This window comes from Seriola lalandi, unplaced genomic scaffold (assembly GCF_002814215.2).
Source record: "Seriola lalandi dorsalis isolate HSWRI2012SDOR001 ecotype SW California unplaced genomic scaffold, Sedor1 jcf7180002052122, whole genome shotgun sequence".
Lineage (NCBI taxonomy): Eukaryota > Metazoa > Chordata > Actinopteri > Carangiformes > Carangidae > Seriola > Seriola lalandi.
In genome coordinates this window covers 60,100-81,255 of record NW_019522675.1, presented here as the reverse complement: position 1 = coordinate 81,255, position 21,156 = coordinate 60,100, and the positions used below count along the sequence as shown (strand labels likewise).

The window sequence follows — 21,156 nt, the reverse complement described above, 5'->3', positions numbered from 1 at the left end:
TGTGGATATTCTTAAAATTTATCATGAATAAAAACACCTGTCTCCTGTCTTGTGGATATTCTTAAAATTTATCATGAATAAAAACACCTGTCTCCTGCCTTGAGGACATTCTTAAAATTGTATCCTGATCTGTCTTGCCCTGTGGATATTCTTTCGCATCCACCTGCCATTCAACATAAAGTTTGGGTTTGAATTCACATTCATTATAATCCCAAAAATGTCACTGTTGCAGTATACATTATCTCAGTGAAATAATGTAGACTTTCTATAAAGACTTTCTTGTCACCTTCGTAACATAGCAAGAAATTTCCAAGCACTCGAAGGCAGCACGATAGCAAAAATCTCGCGATGTTTACTGGAGCCTAACCGACCCGCTAGTAGTGCTGTTGCCCCACCAGTCAGTGAACAACCTGGAAGTCGACATGCAGAACCGCCAGGACTCTTCATAGGTTCCTGTTGAGTTTCTGGGAGCGGTTTGAGTTATGACGGGGAGTGTGTTTCAAACCGAACCGGTCATTGGTAACTGAGTCGCAGAAATCACAGAAGCAGAAAATCAGTTGAAGAGAAACAGTAAAGCCAGCCAGCCGGACTGACAGTAGCGTGTGGGAATGGCAGCTCCCCGGCCGATAAAAGGCATTCTTAAAAACAAGAACAGCGGGACAAACGTCAAATCGCTGCAGGACGAGGTGCCAGGGGATAATCCTGAACAAGCCCCTGGACTCTCGGAAGATGACCAACAGTAAGTTTTCTACTTGACTATCGTGAGGTTGGTAGCCCGGTATCGTTAGCTAGCTAAACACTTGTTAGCTTCTAACGTTACTCCCCTGTCGTGCTAACAGTAACGTGAAAGCCGCCTCTCTGTTTGTTAATGTCACTCAACACTGTGTGTTGTCTATCAGATGGTTTCTATTCCCAGATAAACATATTGATGGTATGTGTAACGCAGAGCTAACGTTTGCCTCTCGGAGACGTTTGTATGGTTAGCTTGTACGTTAGCCAATGATGTGATAAGGACGGGTGGTAACCAGTAATTGTTATGTTTGATAGAGACACTAAACTGTAATAAAACTCTTACTGTTGACATAACTTAGTGGTAGTTAGAAAAAGATGGGTAATAAACATCGTTTAACTGTGACAACCCCCATGCTGCTATGACCATAATAGGGCAAATTAATACCAGCTTGAACAGAAGTCTCGCTCTGATGTAGATAAAGCCTTATATTGAATTAAATATTGTTTACCCCTAATTGTCATGTTGTCGTATAACCTTAGTTTGATGCTACAGCTTACCCCTCGAGTGTATCAGTAAGTTTTTGACGCCCCGTAGTATTTTACTAAATAATTTAAATGTTCCAAGTCAAGTTTTGTACTCCCTCAATGGTAATTACATCTGGAGCAGTGAGCTTTTCTGTAAATTGCATTTCAACACTGACTGAGAATATGCCTTCTGCCTGTGGACATTGCTGGCATGCACTGTGTGTATGGAAATTGTAAAGCTGCAATTAACGGTTGTATTCCTTATAGAATTACTCTGCAGATTTATGTTTCTTTCATGGTCTATGAAATGAGAAAAACAAAAAACTGACCACAACTTCGCAGCTGACGTCTTGTTTTGTCTGACCAAAAGTCCAAAACCCAAACCTATTCACTTCACTGTTACAGTCTATAAGACAAAAAGAAGCAGCTAATCCTGCCATTTGAGTATCTGACACCTGAGAATGTCTATCTTTTTTTCTTCTTCACAATTTTTTCTTGAAAAATGACTGAAAGGAATAATGGACTATTAAAACAGTTGCCAATGAATTATCTGTCAGTCAGTTTGTCAAGTAATTGACCAATTGTTTCAGCCCTAGTAATTTGAAAGACAAACAGTACATTGTATGATACACTGTCTGCTACTGATTGCATAAGAGTGACTAGGATCTAGGCCATTTACAGTATAACAAAGGCACAAACAATTCTTTACGGTATTGCTGTTTTGGATTTATTGCTTAAGCTTTAAACTAAAAATGGTACAATGTGTGTTGTTCAGAGCCTTTAAAGGGCATTTTGATAAGTTTGAATGGGGTGGGTTGACAAAGCAGAGCTGGGTGTACCCCGAGTTATAATCTGGCAACAAACACTTGATGTTACATGTGACACTGACAGCTGTGTTACAGGCCTGCGCTGGCTCTGAAACACCAGTGTGTGTCAAAAGAGGGCAAAATCTGTGGTAAACAAGTCTCTCTAGACTATTCTGATCTCCACACCTCTGCTCTAGTTCACCTACAACCATCTCATAAGACTGCTGTTTAAATATTCACCATTACCATTAAAACCCCTGCCAGGTCCCCAGCGTCCTGAACGCATCTCATTTGCCCTTTAGTCCATGTTTTGTCAGAGGACATCTCACATTGCTGGGCGTAACTTCCATCCTGGTGCTGGCCAGGGCGTCAGTTTGGCTCAATCAAACACTCACAGCAGAGGACGCTCGACTAAAATATCAAGCGTGTTCGATGGCAGTAGGGACATCTCAGATGAGGTCAAGTGCATTTCAGCGCAAATAAATGTGGGTGTGCCAACAGTCTCGCTGTTTAGGGGCATGACTACACTCTAGAATGGTCTACCAAAATGTAGACTGTGAACACTCATCTGGGACTGTGAAATTAGTTGTTCTGTTGTCTAATATGTGCTTAGCCCTATGGTCAGGTAAACGAGAATTGGGTGTTGGCTTCTCTCTCTCTCTCTCTCTCTCTCTCTCTCTCTCTCTCTCTCTCTCTCTCTCTCTCTCTCTCTCTCTCTGGAGTAACAGTTGAGTTGGTTCAATTTTCACAAGATTTATATTGGAATTTTAATTGATTGAAAATAAGACCCAATACAAATTAGGAGCCATTTGAAAACGGTCTTGGTTCATCTACAATGTTGATCATTTACATCAACATGCACGTCACTGCTCATGTTATATTTATCAGAATGATTTTATGAGCTTCAAGATTATGTTCTCCATATGTCCTGCCAGTCACTTTGAAAGGTAGCCAGTTATTTCTTTTAGGTGGTTGGAGTTAAATGTTGAATGTGTGATTTATTTATCATCCCCCTGTGTCTCCCACACCAGCATGTCCAGACATTAGCAAGAGTCCTTTCTGAGCTGGAGCGTGAGAAATTAGGCCATTGAAGGATGGCAGTTATTAGTGAATTCCATTCCCAACAGTGAATTGAGCTTTTTCTGTGTTAATACAAAAATTATACTTCCTTGAGTAAGGAAGTTGAGGAAAAATTGTTTTCTTGAAGGATCCTGTGTGCATCCAAGCACCAAATCGACAGTCTTCTCTCTCCGGAGCCTTGTCTTCTCCTATGCATTGATATCATTCACACTGACACTTTCACTGTGGCAGTGGGACTGAACACCCCAGATCACCAGCCCCTGTTTGGTTATTTCAATACTCTGCTCTCCCACTGCCAACTCGCAGTCTCCTCTCTGCCCCCAGGAAACTCTGGACACACAGCGTTCCCGGAGTGATGCTTGTAAATTAGGTTGCGTTCTTGCCAATATACATCATAACTGAATGATGTGACCGCTTTTTAATTATCTCTTCAAGAAAAAAAACATACATTATCTTTGATTATCATACATTCTTGTAATCTCTGCTTATCTGACATGGGGTTTCAAGTTAATCATACATTAGGATATGTAAAAGAGATTTTTTTTGGAGGAAAAAACAGAAAAATGCCCTTGTTTGTATAATTTATATACTGTAGCAGTGGTACTATAAAATGTTGAAAAAAAACCCCATTGTTTGATATTTTTAGCTCTGTTTGTCACCTGAGAACATATCTGTGAGTGACTGAGTGAAAAAATACCGTAGGCAAAAATGGGTGCAGGTCTGTTTAGGAGGTTGTCTCATGCTTAATACATTGCTAGTTCAAATCCCAACAGGGTTTTTCAAAGTGCCTTTGAGCATGTTTATCTCTCTTTAAAGCAGATCTGCTAAACTACTTTAAAAACAGAAGCTTCAAACTATTTAAAAAAAAAAAAACATAAGTTGAAAGATGTTGCCAACAATCATGGCTCAAAATATGTTGATGTGATTAAGTCTAAAAAAATAAAAAATACACCAACATATCAGGGCTTTTAAGGTTTTACCAGAATTGAATTCTGTGTGATTCACAGTCAGGGTGATGCATTAACACCACCCACCTAGCAAATGCTACTAAATCATTCGTGCTAGCTGGAGATTCTGCCTCCTGTTAACATTTCAGTCGGGCAGTATCATCCCTTGAGTTTTTCGGGAGATTTGTATATTATTAGATCTAATACAAATTAGGAACCATTTGAAAACAGCTAATCTAAAGTGCTTCTGATCATTTATATGAACATCCATATCACTTCTCATGTCATATATATATCAATATCAAAATAACTTTATCAGCTTCACGCCTAATTTCTACATATGTCCTGCCAGTTACTTTTAAAGGTAACCAGCTTTTTTTCTTTTCTTTTTTTTTTTAGTTGGTTTAAATTGAGTGTTAAATGTGTGATTTATCATCTCCTGTGCCCCCTGCGTCTCCCACACCAGCAGGTCCAGAAATTAGCAACAGTCCTCTCTGAGCTGCAGTGTGAGAAATTAGGCCATTGAAGGATGGCAGTTATTAGTGAATTCCATTCCCAACAGTGAATCGGGCTTTTTCTGTGTTGATACAAAAATAGTCTCTCTTTGAGTGACAAGGAAGTAAGGGAAAAATATTTCTCCCTGCAAGGATCCTTTGTGCATCCAAGCACCAAATCCACAGAGATGAGACGAACAAGGTTTGTCCATGCTGTAGCATCCATGCTGCCACTGTCAGCTCTTGTTTAAAGCGAACACACACACACACACACACACACACACACACACACACACACACACACACACACTTATTACCTGTACAAGCTCCTACAATTACAGTTAATATATTTTTATTTGTGGAAGTGTTTTAATAATCTTTTGCTTTTATTTTATTATCTAATTACACTTTTTTAGCTCCTCACACACAGTTTAATTGTGAATTTTTCATAAGCCTATGACAGTGTAAGTCGACTTTCTTCCTCTTTTTTTTGACATACCCTAATGATGACTCTCCAATGTCAGCCTTTATCCATTTTGACAGGACTCAACTACTGAGGCACTGTGCATATAAACAAATTCAGGTGTTTCAGTTTGGTATTTCACATAAAACATTGAAGATTGGCAACCTTTATTTCTTTATTATTTCTTGCCATTATTCAGGACAGCACAGCTCACACTGAGTGTGACAGCAACTCAGACATATTTTCCTTCTTATCAGCTTCAATTGTATGGAACTTATCACATTGCCTTCTAGCACATTCTGCAGTACCCAGAGGATATCCTGAACTAGCTCTACAAATACCTACAACCCGGCATTCATGTGGTCTACCACCTGTCCATGTTTAAACAATTCAGCTTTCCACCAGAGATTTCTAGAGTCACAACATGTACCCAGAAGATGTAACACTCAGCTCTCACAGTGCATCTCTCTTGATGCCTGTTTTTTTTTATTTTTATCACCTTTTAATTAGTGGAGACAAACACAATCTGCAGAAGTCAACTACAACCATGATGAACCATTGAAAATACAAAATGACTGTGTGTATTTTGTAAGTAAAGATATAAATAGCGGAGAAAATAAAACTTCCTTTATCCCATGATGACAGTGGAAATTTGGACTATAGAGGAACCCACACATGTTCCATTTGCGTATTTCTCTTGCAGCTACAACTCTGTATATTTATCCTATATTCAAAGACTGACTGAGGTAACTTGTGTTTTCTTAGATTTGGGTTAACAGAAATCATACAGATTCCACTATGCATGAACATTATCCGCTTTTATCCCGATAACAGGACATAAACATTATGTCCTTTGGTACTGTAGGGCCTTGGCTCCTTTTTTTTTTTTTTTTTTTTAACCCATTACAGACTTTTTGTCATCCATTCAATCACCCACTATTATTTAGTTAATAGTGATGCATGAGCCTCACATCCAGTCATGTATAATTTATGGCTGCCTCCATGAAACTTAATCTCCTTCACTGTCTTTCGAGCCTCATCCTGACTGTGTGATGGACAGTTTGACTAGCAGGCAGTGAATCTCTGACTTCACATAATGTGGACAGAAAAATACCACTCAGGCAAATTATCCTCCTCTGTGCAGGTCAGTTGAAGTCAACTGTGGGCACAGACAATTAAAACAGTTTCTGTATTGAAAAATCTGGGAGCCACAATCAACAGGTGTCAGGACACATCTGGTCGGCAGGATAAAGGAGGACAAGGCAGTAAAACTGTGTAAAACTTAAATCTAGTTAATATGGGTGTAATTTTATTAAAATGAAATGAAGCATTTGACCTTCGTAATAATAAATAGTTGTAGCTGCATTTTGTGGCTGTGTGGATAAGTTGAGATTTACATTCAGTACAACCGGCAATAATTTTACGTACTTGTCAGTTTTATCAGTTAAAATCCCGTTCACATTTCCCCACATCCTGACCTTACTATAGCCACCGATGTATCCTCTTGACTCAGCTTCTCTTCTGATGCACTTTTTCTCTTAGGTCTGGAGAGATGACAAGGGCTTAAGAAATTGTTTAGTCCTAAATCTAGTTGGCTATCTATCAAACTTCTTGTAATCTTTTACTGTGCCACTGCTGACTGAGGAATTTGCACTTATGTTGAGTGTTTACCAAAAACTACACAGCAGGAAAGGGTTTTATGAAAAAAAAGTTATTTTTTAGCACTTGCCAAGAGGGCTGTCATAAAATTAAATTACTGTCTTGGGGCTCTCGCATATTGTCAAATTTTTGGGCAATGAAAAATGTACCTTCTGATGTGTTGAAGCAAAGGTGGGCTACAATACTCTTAAGTAAGGAAGTGACAGTGTGCAAAAATGTTTACCTTCTTTAAAACATTCAATAATTGGCATGGAGTTTATTTAAAAAAATATATTTTGATGTCACTCAACCGAAGTTCATTTACTACATTTTTTAAATGTAGTTCAAATTATGTGTGTTTATTTGGCTGGGAAAGAGGGACAGGTAAAATTTATGAGAAGCCCCTTTTACTTTTGACTTGATACAGTGTGTGTACAAGTTCGATACTTTGTTCATTTCAAACAGCCACTGTCTCCACTGTTAAACAATGGCCTGCTGCTGTCACTGCTGGTGGCTTTACTCTGTATTGGAGAGCACAGGGCTGGACCTTTCCCCACTCCCCTCTGACTATGCTACCTGATAGCACAGCTCAACTCTCAGTGATGACTCACTCTATTTAATGAGTTTTCCTGAAGCGTTATGTCGCCAGCTGTTGACCACCCTCGAGAGATAGTCACCATCGTAAGAGAGATACAGCTCTATATTTAGTGAGTGCCAGTGGTTGGTGCTGTGTTTTTTGTTTTTTTTTTCCCTTGCAGAGGCAGGTGCATCATCATTGTATTAGAGTTTTTGTGATGATTTGAGTGAGTGGACCGGAGTGGATTTAAAGGCAACATCAGTTTGGTGGAAATAGAACATGATTGTCTGCTTCTGGGTTGTGTAACTACAAACACACCGGAGTTAAGCAATACACACTTATTAACACCCATCGTCGCAACACACTCTCTACCAGATGTTAACACCGAGTATCTATTGTGGCGCTTAAGCAGAGTTTCAAATTTAAGAAGTGGTGCTTATTTCTCAGAGCAGAGCTTGATTTTGAAAATGTTGACTAAATTGGAGAAGACTAAACCTGTAACTAGTGTTTTCTCCCTTTGTTCCTCTGCCAAAGATTTTCCCATCTTGTTTGTCAAAAAGGAGAATATGAAATCAAATTCATCCTTGAACAAAGTCCTAATAGTCACTGGAATATGGCTGTCCCTCACTTTGTGTATTTTGACCGAGTTCTGGATCCAGATGCAGATAAAAAAACTTTACAGGGTTGCTGTATTTGGTATATGCAGATGTTCTGTAGTTTTGGATTTGTTGCAGTAACACAAGCACATCCAGCAGTGTAGCAACTTAAATAAAACTAAATACTTTTTCAGTATGTTGGTCAAGGACATTTTATCAGTATGATCAACATTGGCCTACCTGGCTGCCTGTTTATAGAGTTGTTTCTCAAACCACTACGCCATTTTCCAGCTTCCCATAAGCAGATCAGCATCTCATTATTTTGCCATTTCATGTCGACTAATGTGCATAAGTCTTACCCATAACCTTTCAAACTTCATGACTGGAAGGTTTCCATACTGATGTTTGTTAATGCTTACTTGCTGTGCAAAACTATTTCCCTTGTTTGATGTGTCAGTTTGAACTGATGCAAGGATAGTACCTTTATCACAATAAGAAATCTGCTTACTCTCATTGAATGCAAAAAGTTTCTTATGCATTAGCTCACCTCTCTGCTGATGAACACTAAGCACAAGAAACACTTGTCTTAGGCACCTGTCTTTAAATTACTAATGTAGCCTGTTTTTTTTTACTGTGTACATCTACCTTTTCATACACTTGTGTAGCTAAATACCAAAGTAAACTGCCAAAGACAGTGTAGCATTCAGGGAAATCAACTTGGCTCAGCATCCACAACCAAATGGATTGATTTATCGACCGCCCTCTATGTGTGCGTGTTACTGTGTCCTGTAGTAGTGCATGACATCTGATCTTTCTAGCACAAAAAAATTTATTTTATTTTTCTTCAGTAACTGTAGGTAGAGAATTTGCCACGTAGGACAGTGCCAGAAAAGAGTATGAAAATTGGTTTCTTACACTTTTTTTGTGATTGGCAGGTTATCTATTGAGCGTTAGGACTCCCACCTCCTTTGGTGCTCCAAGTGGGACAGAACAAATTATATGGGTATTTGCAAAATCTTTATGACTGAAGTCTGTTGTGAGGGAGAGAGGTAGGAAAGCTCTGCAGGCTTGTAGCAGCAGGTGGAGGATTTAGACTCTGTGCTCTCCCACCCCCTGCCTGTCTCCCATGATACACGACCTTTTGTTCCATAAACAAGGTCAGAGCTGATGTACAGTACCTTGGCAGAAAAGGCTAGAGAAAGCCAGATAACTCCCAGGAGCACCTGGATTTATAGCTTTAGGTTTCAGTGTAGTTTAAACAAAACAATAAGTAAACAATGAAAACGTCACAGCATTACAGTACGTAAAAAAGAGGAAAGAAATTCAGAATTAAAAATTGAGATAATTGCAAGTGAGAGTACAGAAACCAAATGATGTCAAACTTCAGGAGGATGTTAAACACAAAATAACAAAATGCTTGATTAAAAAACGAATTTGCAGTGGGAAATGCATTTTATTCTGTAAGTTCTGTAAGTAAAAAAAAAAAAGTCTCCACTTCTTTTCCCCTGCACTATAATGGCAGGTGTTCTCTTTATCCTCTCAAGCTAAATTTCTAATTTGGTGCTGATTTAGTTTTGGTTTCTGTTCATTTCCTCTGAGGATTTGAAAGGGCAGCAAGGATTAGTGTAATTGTGAACAAAAAGCCCCGATGGAGCATGCAGAGGTGACAACCTTTTTTCCCGGATGAGAGTGGAACCATTTGGGGGATTAGGAACAGGTGTGTTTCAAAAATCGACATTTGTAAAAACAACTGCATCAAATGAGACCGATGTTTAACTTTAACTGTTGTTGACCTTGTTCACTTGCTCAGCCCCTTATTTACATCCCTGATGGATTACCTTGACACAAAATGAAATATCATGCCACTTCCGGAAAGTCTTACCAAATTGGTGCCGATGACATTTTGGGGCTTTATTATCTGTGCGATCCCAAAATAATGCAGTGCGAGAGAAAACTGGGGCACGTTCAGTCCTACATTAAATCTGGTCACTCTTCTCCCGGAGGATGTGGTGGTGGTGGGTAGCTGCTGCACAGTGGTCCTAATTGAATGTCTGTCCATTTGACCCTCATTTACCTCTCACTGTTTTTTCTTTACAGGAAGAAATCCCAGAAATGGGATGAGATGAACATCCTGGCCACATACCACCCAGCCGACAAAGACTACGGCCTGATGAAGATAGACGAACCCAGCACACCTTACAACAGGTCAGAGGCTTCAGACAGAATTTTCCCTTTGTCTGTTTCTGTTGATAACACAGATAGCGAACTTGATTTAGTTGATCCTTGTTATATTTTAAATTATAAGGCATCTGCAGACATTCTTTTACGCTAAAAATATTTCCATTGAGGACACTACAGAATTGACCCTGAGATGATCACGCAGCCTGTCTAAAGCTCCTATCAGTGCCAGTGTAGGAGAGTTAGGTCAGTGTGTGTGTGTGTGTGTGTTGGTGTTACAGGAATGTCTCAGCAGGTTTGTAATCCAATATATCAGTGTGCTGCAGGGAAGGTCACCCTTGTCACAGACTTTTTCCCCTTTTCTCTCCTCGTGGTCCTCTGTCCTGTCCTCCTCACCACCTTTTATCCTATCTGTCAACTTGTCTGTGTGACTATCTGCTTTTGCTTGTGTCTATATTTCCTTTCTTTCTCAATCCTCCCTCCCTCACCTCATTTTCCACTCATCTTTCTATGGTTATTTCCTCTCTTTCAGGATGGTGGGGGATGATGATGACGAGGGGGCGCTGAGTGACTCGGAGGGCCACGGTGGACTTGCAGCTGATGACCTGGTATCAAAGTAAGTACAGAGGTAGAGAGGAAGGGAGAAAGCAAGCAATGGCGGGAGGGGTGATTAGTTTGGCCACAGGAACAGCTCTGCTACATTTTTAGTCGCCACTACACGTGTGTAGCATTTTAGATTTTTAGTGAAGCAGAAATATAACCTGGGAAAAGGGAGAAAAGTCTTTTGTGCTCTCAGGTGTAGCCCAGATAAGCCACACCTAAACATACACACCAATGTCCTTGTCCTCCAACCAGAGTGAACAAGACTAACAATACCTGATAAGTGTGTGTTTGCTGTAAGACACTTAATGGCCACTTTACAGCAATATTACACAAAGAAACATTTCGGACAACACATTAAAACACTACAGATGAAAAAAAAGTTGCAACAGTACTGTAATATTATTTTTCTTAACCTATTATATTTGGCACTGGTATATCTTAATCTTTCATACTGCATACCCCAGTGATAGTAGTGGCAGAAAGCTATCCCATGTTGTTTACGCACGCACTCAGACACGGCAGGCAGTGCACTCACTCCCAGGCTGCACTGCTTTGACTGCCTTTGACAATGCTCCAGGCTGGGTTCACTAAATGCATCTTGACAAACTTCATCCTTTTTCCACTGGAAGAGAACAAAACTGAGAGAACTGTGGAAAAGGTCAGCAGTATATCCTCCAAACTCAGTTCAGTTTGGCGTGTTCTCAGAGAGCGGTATGTTTCACTGCAGGTCTGTTCAGTTCAGTGGCTTGTACAAGATACTTAAGAGTCATGGAGAGAGTAGACACAACTTGACAAGTAGTCAAAAGAAGAAGGAAACATTTTTTTTTACTAAGCTCTGTATGTTGCAAATCCACTGTCCTTTGAGAACATGATGATGGTGTGTGTGTGTGTGTGTGTGTGTGTGTTCTAATCTTTTTCCAAGAAATTTACATCTATCAATTATTTTCATTATTGATTAATTTGCAGATTATTTTGATGGTTATCTGATGAATCGCTTTGTATATGAAATGTCTGAAAGTAGTGAAAGGTGTCCACTATAATTTCCCAAAGCCCAAGATGATGTATTCAAATTTATTATTTTATTTGACCAATAATATTCTTTTTACAATCAGATATTAAATATGCATTGAACACACACAAAATGTGTATCTCTTGTATGCATTATCATACAAATTACAAACCATTAGACATGATCCAACCCCATGTAACTGTCCAATACTCTGTGTGGAGCAGTACACTGTGTGTTGGTTTAACATCATCTGACAGCATTTCTTTGTTCTCATGGAAAGGCTTCCTGCATTTTTACTCTCAGCCACACAGGCTGCTGATCAATAAACAATGGGTTGATGGGTGTTTCCCATCAGACTTGAATTCCAGGGGGGAAAAGAGTTATGCAGAGTGAGGAAAAGCTCTAAATCACACTGGGCGTTAGTATTACAGACATGCTGCTCAACAATCAGAGAGAAATAGCAGTGAGTTTTGTGCCACTATGCTTCCACAGTGCACAACAGTGAAATATAGTGGAATATAATTATTTTTATTAGATCCATTTTGCTGTATCCAGAGCATCTTTGAAAGAACAAATCTTCACAACCACACGTGGAGAGTGCAGAGGGTCAGAGCCACAACATAGAAGTAAAAATAGAAGTAGCAAGATAGAAGAGAAGTAGCAATAAAAATAAAAATAGTAAATGTGCATTGCTTAGATCTCGTCTTCTTTAAATGTCAGTTTTACTTGCAAGAAATGTTTGTATTAACTGGAACCGAAAAGATACGTTTTTGTTGTCAGCCCATCAGAATCAAAGAACAACAGCCTTTTTCTGGCACCAGCGTGTTAACCAACATTCAACAGTCAGAGGGAGAAGTCTCCTGTAGGTCAGAAAGTGACAAGTAGCCTCCATAGAAATTAAATGCAGCTACAAACCATGTTTTGTTTTGATTAAGCGCATCACTGTCATATTGTCTAAATGTGAAAATCTTACATCAAAGTAAGTCATGAGAGCATACTCATCACAAAAAGTTGCATAGTGTTTTTTTTAGCAAAGTAACGCGTAGGCATTGTAGGTGAGCTGAAGCAAATTTGGAGTAGGACAATGAATAACATCTTTGCCTTATCCCTGAGCCTTTGAACTCAAGTCTTTGTACAGTACTTCTATCACTCAGAGCTGTCTCTTCTGGATGCGAATGGGAGCTTGAGAAGTGTGTTTGCTGTGGGCCATCATGCTTACATAAGTGCCTTGATGCAGGGATGGGATGAGCTAGTTTGAGTGTGTGTGCCACTGAGAGGATAGTGATTAGCTCCAGGCTTGCAAGTCAATTAGCAGCCTTTGTTTACTTCCGTACAGAGTGCCTTCCATTGTTTTACACTAGACCCTCCAGATAGTACAACAGATGCTCTTTTCCTCCGTTCTCTTGTTCTTTTCTCTCTCCAACATCCACTCGCAGTCTCTCTTCTCCAACTACGCTTTACTTACCTGCTACCTAATTCACTTCATCACTTAAACATCCTCTCTTCCTTCCTGTCTCTGTCTCTATCCCCATCCACCTTGTATATCTGATACCATTATTGGTGCATTTTTGAAACTGTAGTGAAATAGACAGTCCTTCTGTCTGGGTGAATCAGGTCAGTTTGTTGGAGAGCAGTAGTGCAGTAAATGGGGAGCTTCCCCAGGGCAGTTCCACATATTCACAACCGTCCGTCGAGCCATAAACCGTTATTCATTTTGTTCCTCTGCTATTAAAGCTCTTTGTGAGTGTGTGAGAGGGGGATAGTAACTCTTGTTATTTTTGTCTCATGCTTGAGTACTCACACACACTCTGACTGTGCCTACTCTCTCCTCCCCTTCGCCTAATATCTCTCCATCTGTGTTCAATGTCCAATGTCAGTTTCGCTCTATAGCAAGCCTTTATAGAAGTGTTATTTATTTCTCCACAGTAACTTTAGGAGGAGTTGCTGTTGATCTCCTGTTTTTTTGGTCATGTGCTCGTTTATTATGATTAAAACACAACAAAAGGGAAGGCAGAATGGGAATAGCAATACTCTTGAATTGTAATAAAGTGAAATTTCTTGTACTTATTTTGTGTCCCTTTCTGTCTTCTTTTAAAGGCTGGCGGCAGCAGAGGGTTCAGAGCCTCGCTTCATGAAGGAAGAGGAAGAGAGCAGTGAGGAGGAGGAAGAGGAGCTGACTCTTGAAGAACAAGGTAAACACGGACGGAGATGCTTTTCCTTTAATTGATCACACTTACTGGTGCCTTCATCTATGATGATGATGTCGTGTTGTTTCAAAATTGAGCAGCCCAGCCATAACTCAACAGCTCAGAAAGAGAGATCTGCTGCATATCCGTATCTATGGTAATAGCTGCTATTTGCTAATTGCAGTGAATGTGTCCCACAGTTCACCTGATTATTTTTACTCTCCACTTTAACACATAGTGTCTTCTGCTGCCACTTCATATTTATATCTGAACTCTAAAAGCAAGAGAAAAATCTGGAAATTGCAAAATCCAGTGGATGTAATCAAACTGCAGAGCTGTAGGTTCAGCAGTTTTTGATACAGTTCTAGACATGCCAACTTGTGCCACCTATTGGAAAATTTTAACACCAGTTTTAGAGCTTCTGCGGATGAAGACACAGATTATATTTTTCAGATGAAAGAGAATGGAATGTAGAATTAATGTTTAACATTAATATTTTTTTAATATTTAGATCTTTATGGGATCAACCCAAAATACAAGACGAACCCCATTCTGTCTACACACTTAGACACACACACACACACACACACACACACAGGGCATCCAACATGTCTTCTGTTAGTCTTGTACAGTCTGCGTCATTCCCTCCTTTCAACTTATTTCAGTGCAGTTACTGTTCATCCTAAGGTCTCAGCAAAAACTTGAAAGTGATTGTTCACTAAAGTAACCCTCATCAGTTCCCTCACTGTGTGCCATTTGCATTTGAACCCTTTTAATGTAAGAGTGTTGCAGGAGAAAGTTTTACTTAGCATTTAACATGTGTGAACTGGAGAAAGTACGTGCAGGCATGCAGCAGCCTTTCCATGGATAATGCTGAACACGTTCAACCATTGTTTTTTAGCAGTAGGGATGTAATGTGCCAGCAGTATATTTAACCATTCTATATTATCTGTGTTTTCTTCCTCTGCAGCCAAAAAGAAGCATTTTCAGATGATGAGGAAGATGCACTACAATGAGGGCCTGAACATCAAGCTGGCCCGTCAGCTCATCGCCAGCGAACTAGAAGATGACGAAGATGCAGATGAGGAGATGAGGGACGACACTGAGGAGACAGAAGAGATCAATGTTGACCCGCCACAGGAAGGTAAGGAGAGGAGGACTGTGCACGTTTGGATAAATAATTTGATCTGTTTCTAGTCCAACAAGTTTTTCAGTGCATGGAAAGAAGCATGGTGGTGTAGTACAACTGCAAACTGTTGTTAAATTGAATAGAAATAATGGCTTTGTGTACTGATGCACTAGTTCTGGCTGGTTCGTTTATGACATCCTGTGTTCATTAGGAGGAGGTTCCAGTGTGTCATTATAACTCACTGTGTACATAAGCACAGTGTGTTATAATAAAAGTATATACTATGTTTGTTTGTTTTTTTTTTGTTTTTTTTAAGTACTGTGATCTGCTCTGATTCCAATTAGCAAACCTGCTCTTGACATATTTCTTAATAATACTAAGACTATAAAACTTACAGGCTAATAACTATTGGCAACTTGTGTACATTTACCAGGTCCTTAAAGTAGGCAATGGCTTATTTTTTGGTTTTGGGGAAAGCTCAGGCTGTGTCTTGAGAAGGAAACACCTGAGTGTAAATCATTTGAGGGCAAAAACAAACCTTCTAATACAGAAGCCTAGCTGTACAGTAGATGAGAAATTAGCTTCTTTTTTTTTTTTCCAATGTAAGTGATGTAACCTGTGTGTGGTCATGAATTTGTTCAATCTCCACCAGCTCCTCTCTTTGGAAGATCAAATAATGAACAGCAGTAAAGAAATGAGAGCGATATTTCCATTTCCTATCTTTCGAATCTAAGTTCTGCCTATTTGTCTCTTGTTTGTTCTCCAGCTGACTCTCTGGACTCATAGATGAGGCCCCTCTCCCACTCAGCCCTGTGTGTCGGCTCAAGATCCAGACAGACAATGCCACTGCGCTGTGTTTCAACGCAGGGCCACAGAGCACACACCGCTTCACCACCCATATAACACCCCGCAACAGCCAATAACCTCCCGGTCACCTGTCCGTGTCTACTATTCCTTAGAACTGTGCAATATAACCTTCAAACGCACTGTTTTTTACCTCCCAGAATCAGTGCAAACACACAAGTGAAGACTGTTGGTCCCTCCTCCTCCTTCTCCTGTTGCCAAGAATTTCTCCCTCCCACTTCTTCTGGACTGAAGAATATGTGATTCTGATCCTGAAAGGAGGATCAAGGTCTTTAAAAAAAAAAAAAAAAAACAAAGAAAGAAAACTGTCAGATAACCAGAAGTCCCATCTGGTCACTCCACAGTCCCTCTGCAGGCCACAGAGCCCGTACGTCAGCTCTGGAGCAAGCCAGGGGAAACCCCACGGCCTCACTAAAGGCAAATCCGAGACATGACAGCAGCGCTTATACTGGGTGCACTTCAGACGAGTTTTATTTTTGTTTTGCTTTGTGACCCACCACTCTGTTGCATTTTTCTTTCCACCCTCAGTACTTTTTGTGATAAAAGTTTACCAGCTAGATTCTTTGATTTTATCCCAATTCACATCCTGGTAGACAGTTATATGGTTTACCTGTAATGCTGTACCATCAGAATCAGATTATTTCACTTTACATTGGCCTAATGCTGTTATGATGAAATAAATTACATTTTAGGGTCTATATATTAGTTTCTCATAGTAAATGACAACATAGCCTACACAATCTAAATTTCATTATTAAAATATCCAAATTTGACATCATAAAACTAACAATAATATGACACATGTACACTGTAGTGTCTGACTGTGATGCTTACAGTAAGCTGCATGGCTTTCTGCTTAAGATCATGTAAAACAACACAGATTTTAAGTATTACATTAGTACTTTGCTGACATTGCCTCAGTACTACTTATTTACTTTCCCTCTTTACAAGTAAGAACAGCACACCAAACCTCATTTCAAATTCTGGCAATTTTACGAACATGTATACCTCATAGTACCAGAAGTCTTTCTTCTCTAAATTATATCCACTGATAAATTCGGCACATAGGTTTTCAATCAAGAGGCAGTTTTTTTTTGTTTTTTTTTTGGAAAAACTTCAAATTTCTTTGCATTTTTCCTCCTCTACATGAGATTATTTTGTGGAAGAAGACTGCAGGATAAATTGGTTATCTGTTAAGAGGTGATCATAGCAGATGTGTTTTTCCTGATATTGATATTGGCATTTAATACTTTTTAAGTTCTTTAAGTTCATAGGAGGGACAGCACTGAAGTCCCACATCTGAGGTATAACACATGCTACTGATAAACAGGACGAGGTCCTGTAGAAAACGGCTCCCGTCTTTAACAAGTTACAGCTTTAAGCACCAGGCTCTTATGTAGATCTGAAGAAAGAAGAAACCAGCGCTCACTGTGCTCTCGCTTAGATAATTTCTGTGTTTGACTTATCGTCATGTGAGCTTCATAAGACAGGATTTGTGAGTAAATTATTGTGAGAAAGGTACAATCATCTAGTTTGTGTTAATTTCTCACCTGACTTATATGACATGATACATAATTTAATGATTGATCTACTTGAGTGTCTTGTACGATGCAGCTTGGGAATGTCAAAGAAAAAGTTGTTATTGATGCTACTGACTTGAGGTAAAGAAGATTTTGGTGGTGGAGTTAAACCACTGAGGCTTATTGGAGGCATGGTAAGGATTTTTTGTAATGTTTGGGGTTCCTACAAGTGTCAGGAAAGTTACTACCAAGTCTTAAAATTGTTTTGACAAAAGTATTATGGGAAAATATCCTGGTGCAACCTAAACTTTGCACTTAAAATTGTTGACTGGGTTTTTGGAGATTTATCTTCAGCTACACACTGTATGACTTCACTTGACAGTCTGAGAGCAACTTATAACATGAAAATGATGTAGGGACCCTGAGTATGTCTTGTGTTGTGATCTCTTAATTTTCCTTTGGACCCTTTAATTCCTCACTGTGAGTTTTGTATTATGGAAATACAAACCATCATAGACCAACAGTATGACTTCTGCAAATGTCCCTTTGCAGTTTTATTTTTTTTGTTCTTGTAGTTTTGTACTAGGTGGCATTTTCTCTTCATGATAGAGGTGAAAGAAACTCCTTTAAACCCATTTCCACCGACCAACAAGAACTCAGAATAGTGAGCGGACACAACGTCCACACAGCTAATTATGACACGATTGTTGTAGAGAAATAGGAACGTGTGGAAATACAGATTTTAACTGCGTTGTTGTCTTCTATTTTGGTCACTGAATTTGTAAATGAAGAGAAAAGACAACTGCAGAGAAGCTGAGATGATTGGTTTTTCTTCTCACTGAAGACAAGAGGACAAGATCGTCCAAAACATGACTGACATGATCACCCCGTAGGTGGTTATTACCTGTCAAATGTGCCTCTTATGTATTTATGTACATGTGTGTAAAATGAACAGGCTATGCTCCATGTTATTGTCCAGTTTTATTGCCTCACGTCATGTCTCACTGTTTGTTTTCGCACCACTTCTGCTCTGTTCGGTTTGTTTTTCTAAGGATGATAGACTGTTAAGCAGTCCCCTGATTCTGCACTGTGTCTGTCCCAAAATGACGTGGATCTTAAATCCATGTGTTTTTTTGTATTTGCAGTTTGCATGTTCTTAATCATCAGATTGTGCATATTCTGTTTTTGTTTCGTCTATCATTAAACAAACGTTAGGAACTAGATGACTCTCCTGTTTGATCTGAAGAGTCAGATACATAAAAAGTGAATGATGCAGACTATCAAAACCAAATGAGCAGATATCTCTGACACTGACTGAAGCCTCTTGAAGACAGTCAGCTTTGTCTTTCTTTTTTTTTTTTTTCAGCCTTTGATTGAATTTTTCCCCCTCTTTTCTCTTGTCATACTTAGCTTGTCATTTACTTCAATAAATCTAAGTGAACTTGGTCTGTGATCATGTGCCAAACAGCACACAAATTCTATATTTGTAATCTATAAATGAGTCAAGCATACACTTAAAATTTTCATTGTATTATTTTCCATTTAGTTCTATTTAAATGTAGTGTTTCTACAAGCTCCGGCCCCTTTCAAAGCATGCTGCACTGTTTTTTTTTCTCTCACATTTCAGGTATCCATTGGTATCCACTTATGAGTAGAGGTGGAACCTTGGAGAGATTTTTAAACTTGCTAGTGTTAGGTAATGCATCAATTTGTCTTTCCTTGTTATGTCGCTAATCTATTGCACTTTGAGTAACTAGAAAACTGATCTGCAGTAGCTGTGTAGTATACCCCCGAACAGGTCTCATCCAGATTTTAAATTGAACATAAAGTTTGAAGATTGAAACGATCGTTATGGTGTAAGAAATTACACAAAAATGTTATAGCCTCACAGCATCAAAGCCCCATTCATTGTTATAGAGCAAACTTGGATGACATGACCCTTTGGTTTCTAACTTTAGGGGAGAGTGCCCCACGTTCACAAATGTTGACCAATCTGTTCTGGGGCACAGTAATTAGAAATGTGAATTCTTAAAAAGGGTTGAATTCCATCCTCGAAGCATTCTCAAACAGACTAACATTATAAATGTTAAAGTCATTATAGAAGCCTATAGAGGACTTTATTCAAATGGTCATCTAATTTGGAGAATTAAAATGTGATTTTTTTTTACACACGTATGAGTTCTACGATTACACTGCACTTGACCTAATGAATATGAACAAAAAAGTACAAGCCGCCCACAGGTTTAACTTCCGCTTGCAGTCCGTCACAGCTGAGTGGTTATATTTCGACAAATGAAAGAAATAGTACGCATGTGTCATTCATGTGATTTTTCTTTTATGAGTGTCCGCTCTAACCACCAGATGGCGCTGTTACACAACACATCTGTCATACCTCGTTGGATTTCTAGTAATTCTAATAGGATATAGCAGAAGACCGTGTTCGTGCAAGGACTATCCTGCATGTTTGGTGCAGGCAAGTGTGGGTTTAAAACTGAGCTTGAACGCATCATCTGGTGTTTCATTCAACCCCAACACATCGTTTACCGCAAGTCATCGAGGGATTTGTTTCACTATTGGATAAGATAACACATATACCATATGTATTGGTCTTGTTGACCTTTTTGTAGGCTACTAGTAGAATCTGCACTTGAAGAGTGACTGTTTATTAAAAGCTACAGTAGAAAACCCGGCGGAGTAGGAAATGGGGCGTCTGTCTATGCACTGTTGACGTTAATTCCTATGGATCAGGAAGGTCCTGTCAACTGATTCAAAGATTGTGCAGAGAAACACAGAGGGATCACTCTTGCCTATTTTCCGTCGTCGGCTCATCACAAACCAAGTCATAGCAGTGAAATTACAAATCAGACATTTGCCTCAAAGAGCTTTACAATCTTTAGAGCCTCATAGTTAGACCCTCAATTTGAAAAGCGAGAAGCTCTGCACAAATAAAACCGTTAACAAGGGTTTTCAGGAGATCAGATTCTTATATGCATATGGATACAAAGCACAGAAGCATGTTTATAATTTTTCTGTATTAACAATTATTTAATATAGTATGCTATAGAGAACCGAAGTCTTACCCCACAAAGTTTCCCTTTGAGCACACCCAGCAATCCGTTGGCCAAACAAAAAAGACTAAATTTGTTTTATCACAAAATATATTAACATATAAATCCACATCACAAGTTCACATAAAACAACAGTTTACATCAGAGATAATAAAATCTTGAGTATGTCCGGCAGTCATCATCAAATTCAGCCATCAATGCTTTAGACATCATCACCATCATCACCAGCCCACCACTACTAATATTTAAGACTGATCACATTCAGACTCATCCTGAGCATTGATCAAATAAACTTCCTACATATTATCTAAAAGTATATTTAAAAGTAGTTGAAAGGAAATTTACTGAGTCTAAACATATTGTAATCAGCTTATAAATTACCCACCATATATGCGCACATTAGCTATACTCTGTTAATATTGACTCCACTCAAAATTTTCAGCTTTTCAGACTGAGCAATGAATGAAACATTGAATGTTGAATATTAAAGCTGAATCCCAAAGTGGGGTGGCACTTTTTACAGAAGTCAAATTTGATCAAATGTTTTAAAATCCTTATTCAGAAAAAAATAATAAGAGAACAGTTTTTGTCCTTTCTTGTAATATTTCAACTATTTTAGCTATATTTATTAGGTGAGGCCTACATATTTGACATATTTGACAAAAAAACTAATCAAAATCATAGTAGTGATGTGATTTGACAAAAGAATCTCAATTCAATGTCAACAGTTTCCAACTTTTT

At 39.0% G+C, this 21,156-nt stretch overlaps 1 protein-coding gene across 1 annotated transcript; it reads left to right on the top strand.

Moving 5' to 3' along the window:
* Window positions 1-381: 381 nt before the first annotated feature.
* ppp1r2 (protein phosphatase 1, regulatory (inhibitor) subunit 2) lies at window positions 382-18,793 on the top strand. The gene is made up of 6 exons (XM_023399841.2): window positions 382-739; window positions 9,956-10,063; window positions 10,569-10,652; window positions 13,746-13,840; window positions 14,805-14,978; window positions 15,730-18,793. The coding sequence occupies exons 1-6, from the start codon at window positions 609-611 to the stop codon at window positions 15,747-15,749; spliced, it is 612 nt and encodes a 203-aa protein (XP_023255609.1). The 5' UTR covers window positions 382-608; the 3' UTR covers window positions 15,750-18,793.
* The last annotated feature ends 2,363 nt before the right edge of the window (window positions 18,794-21,156 follow it).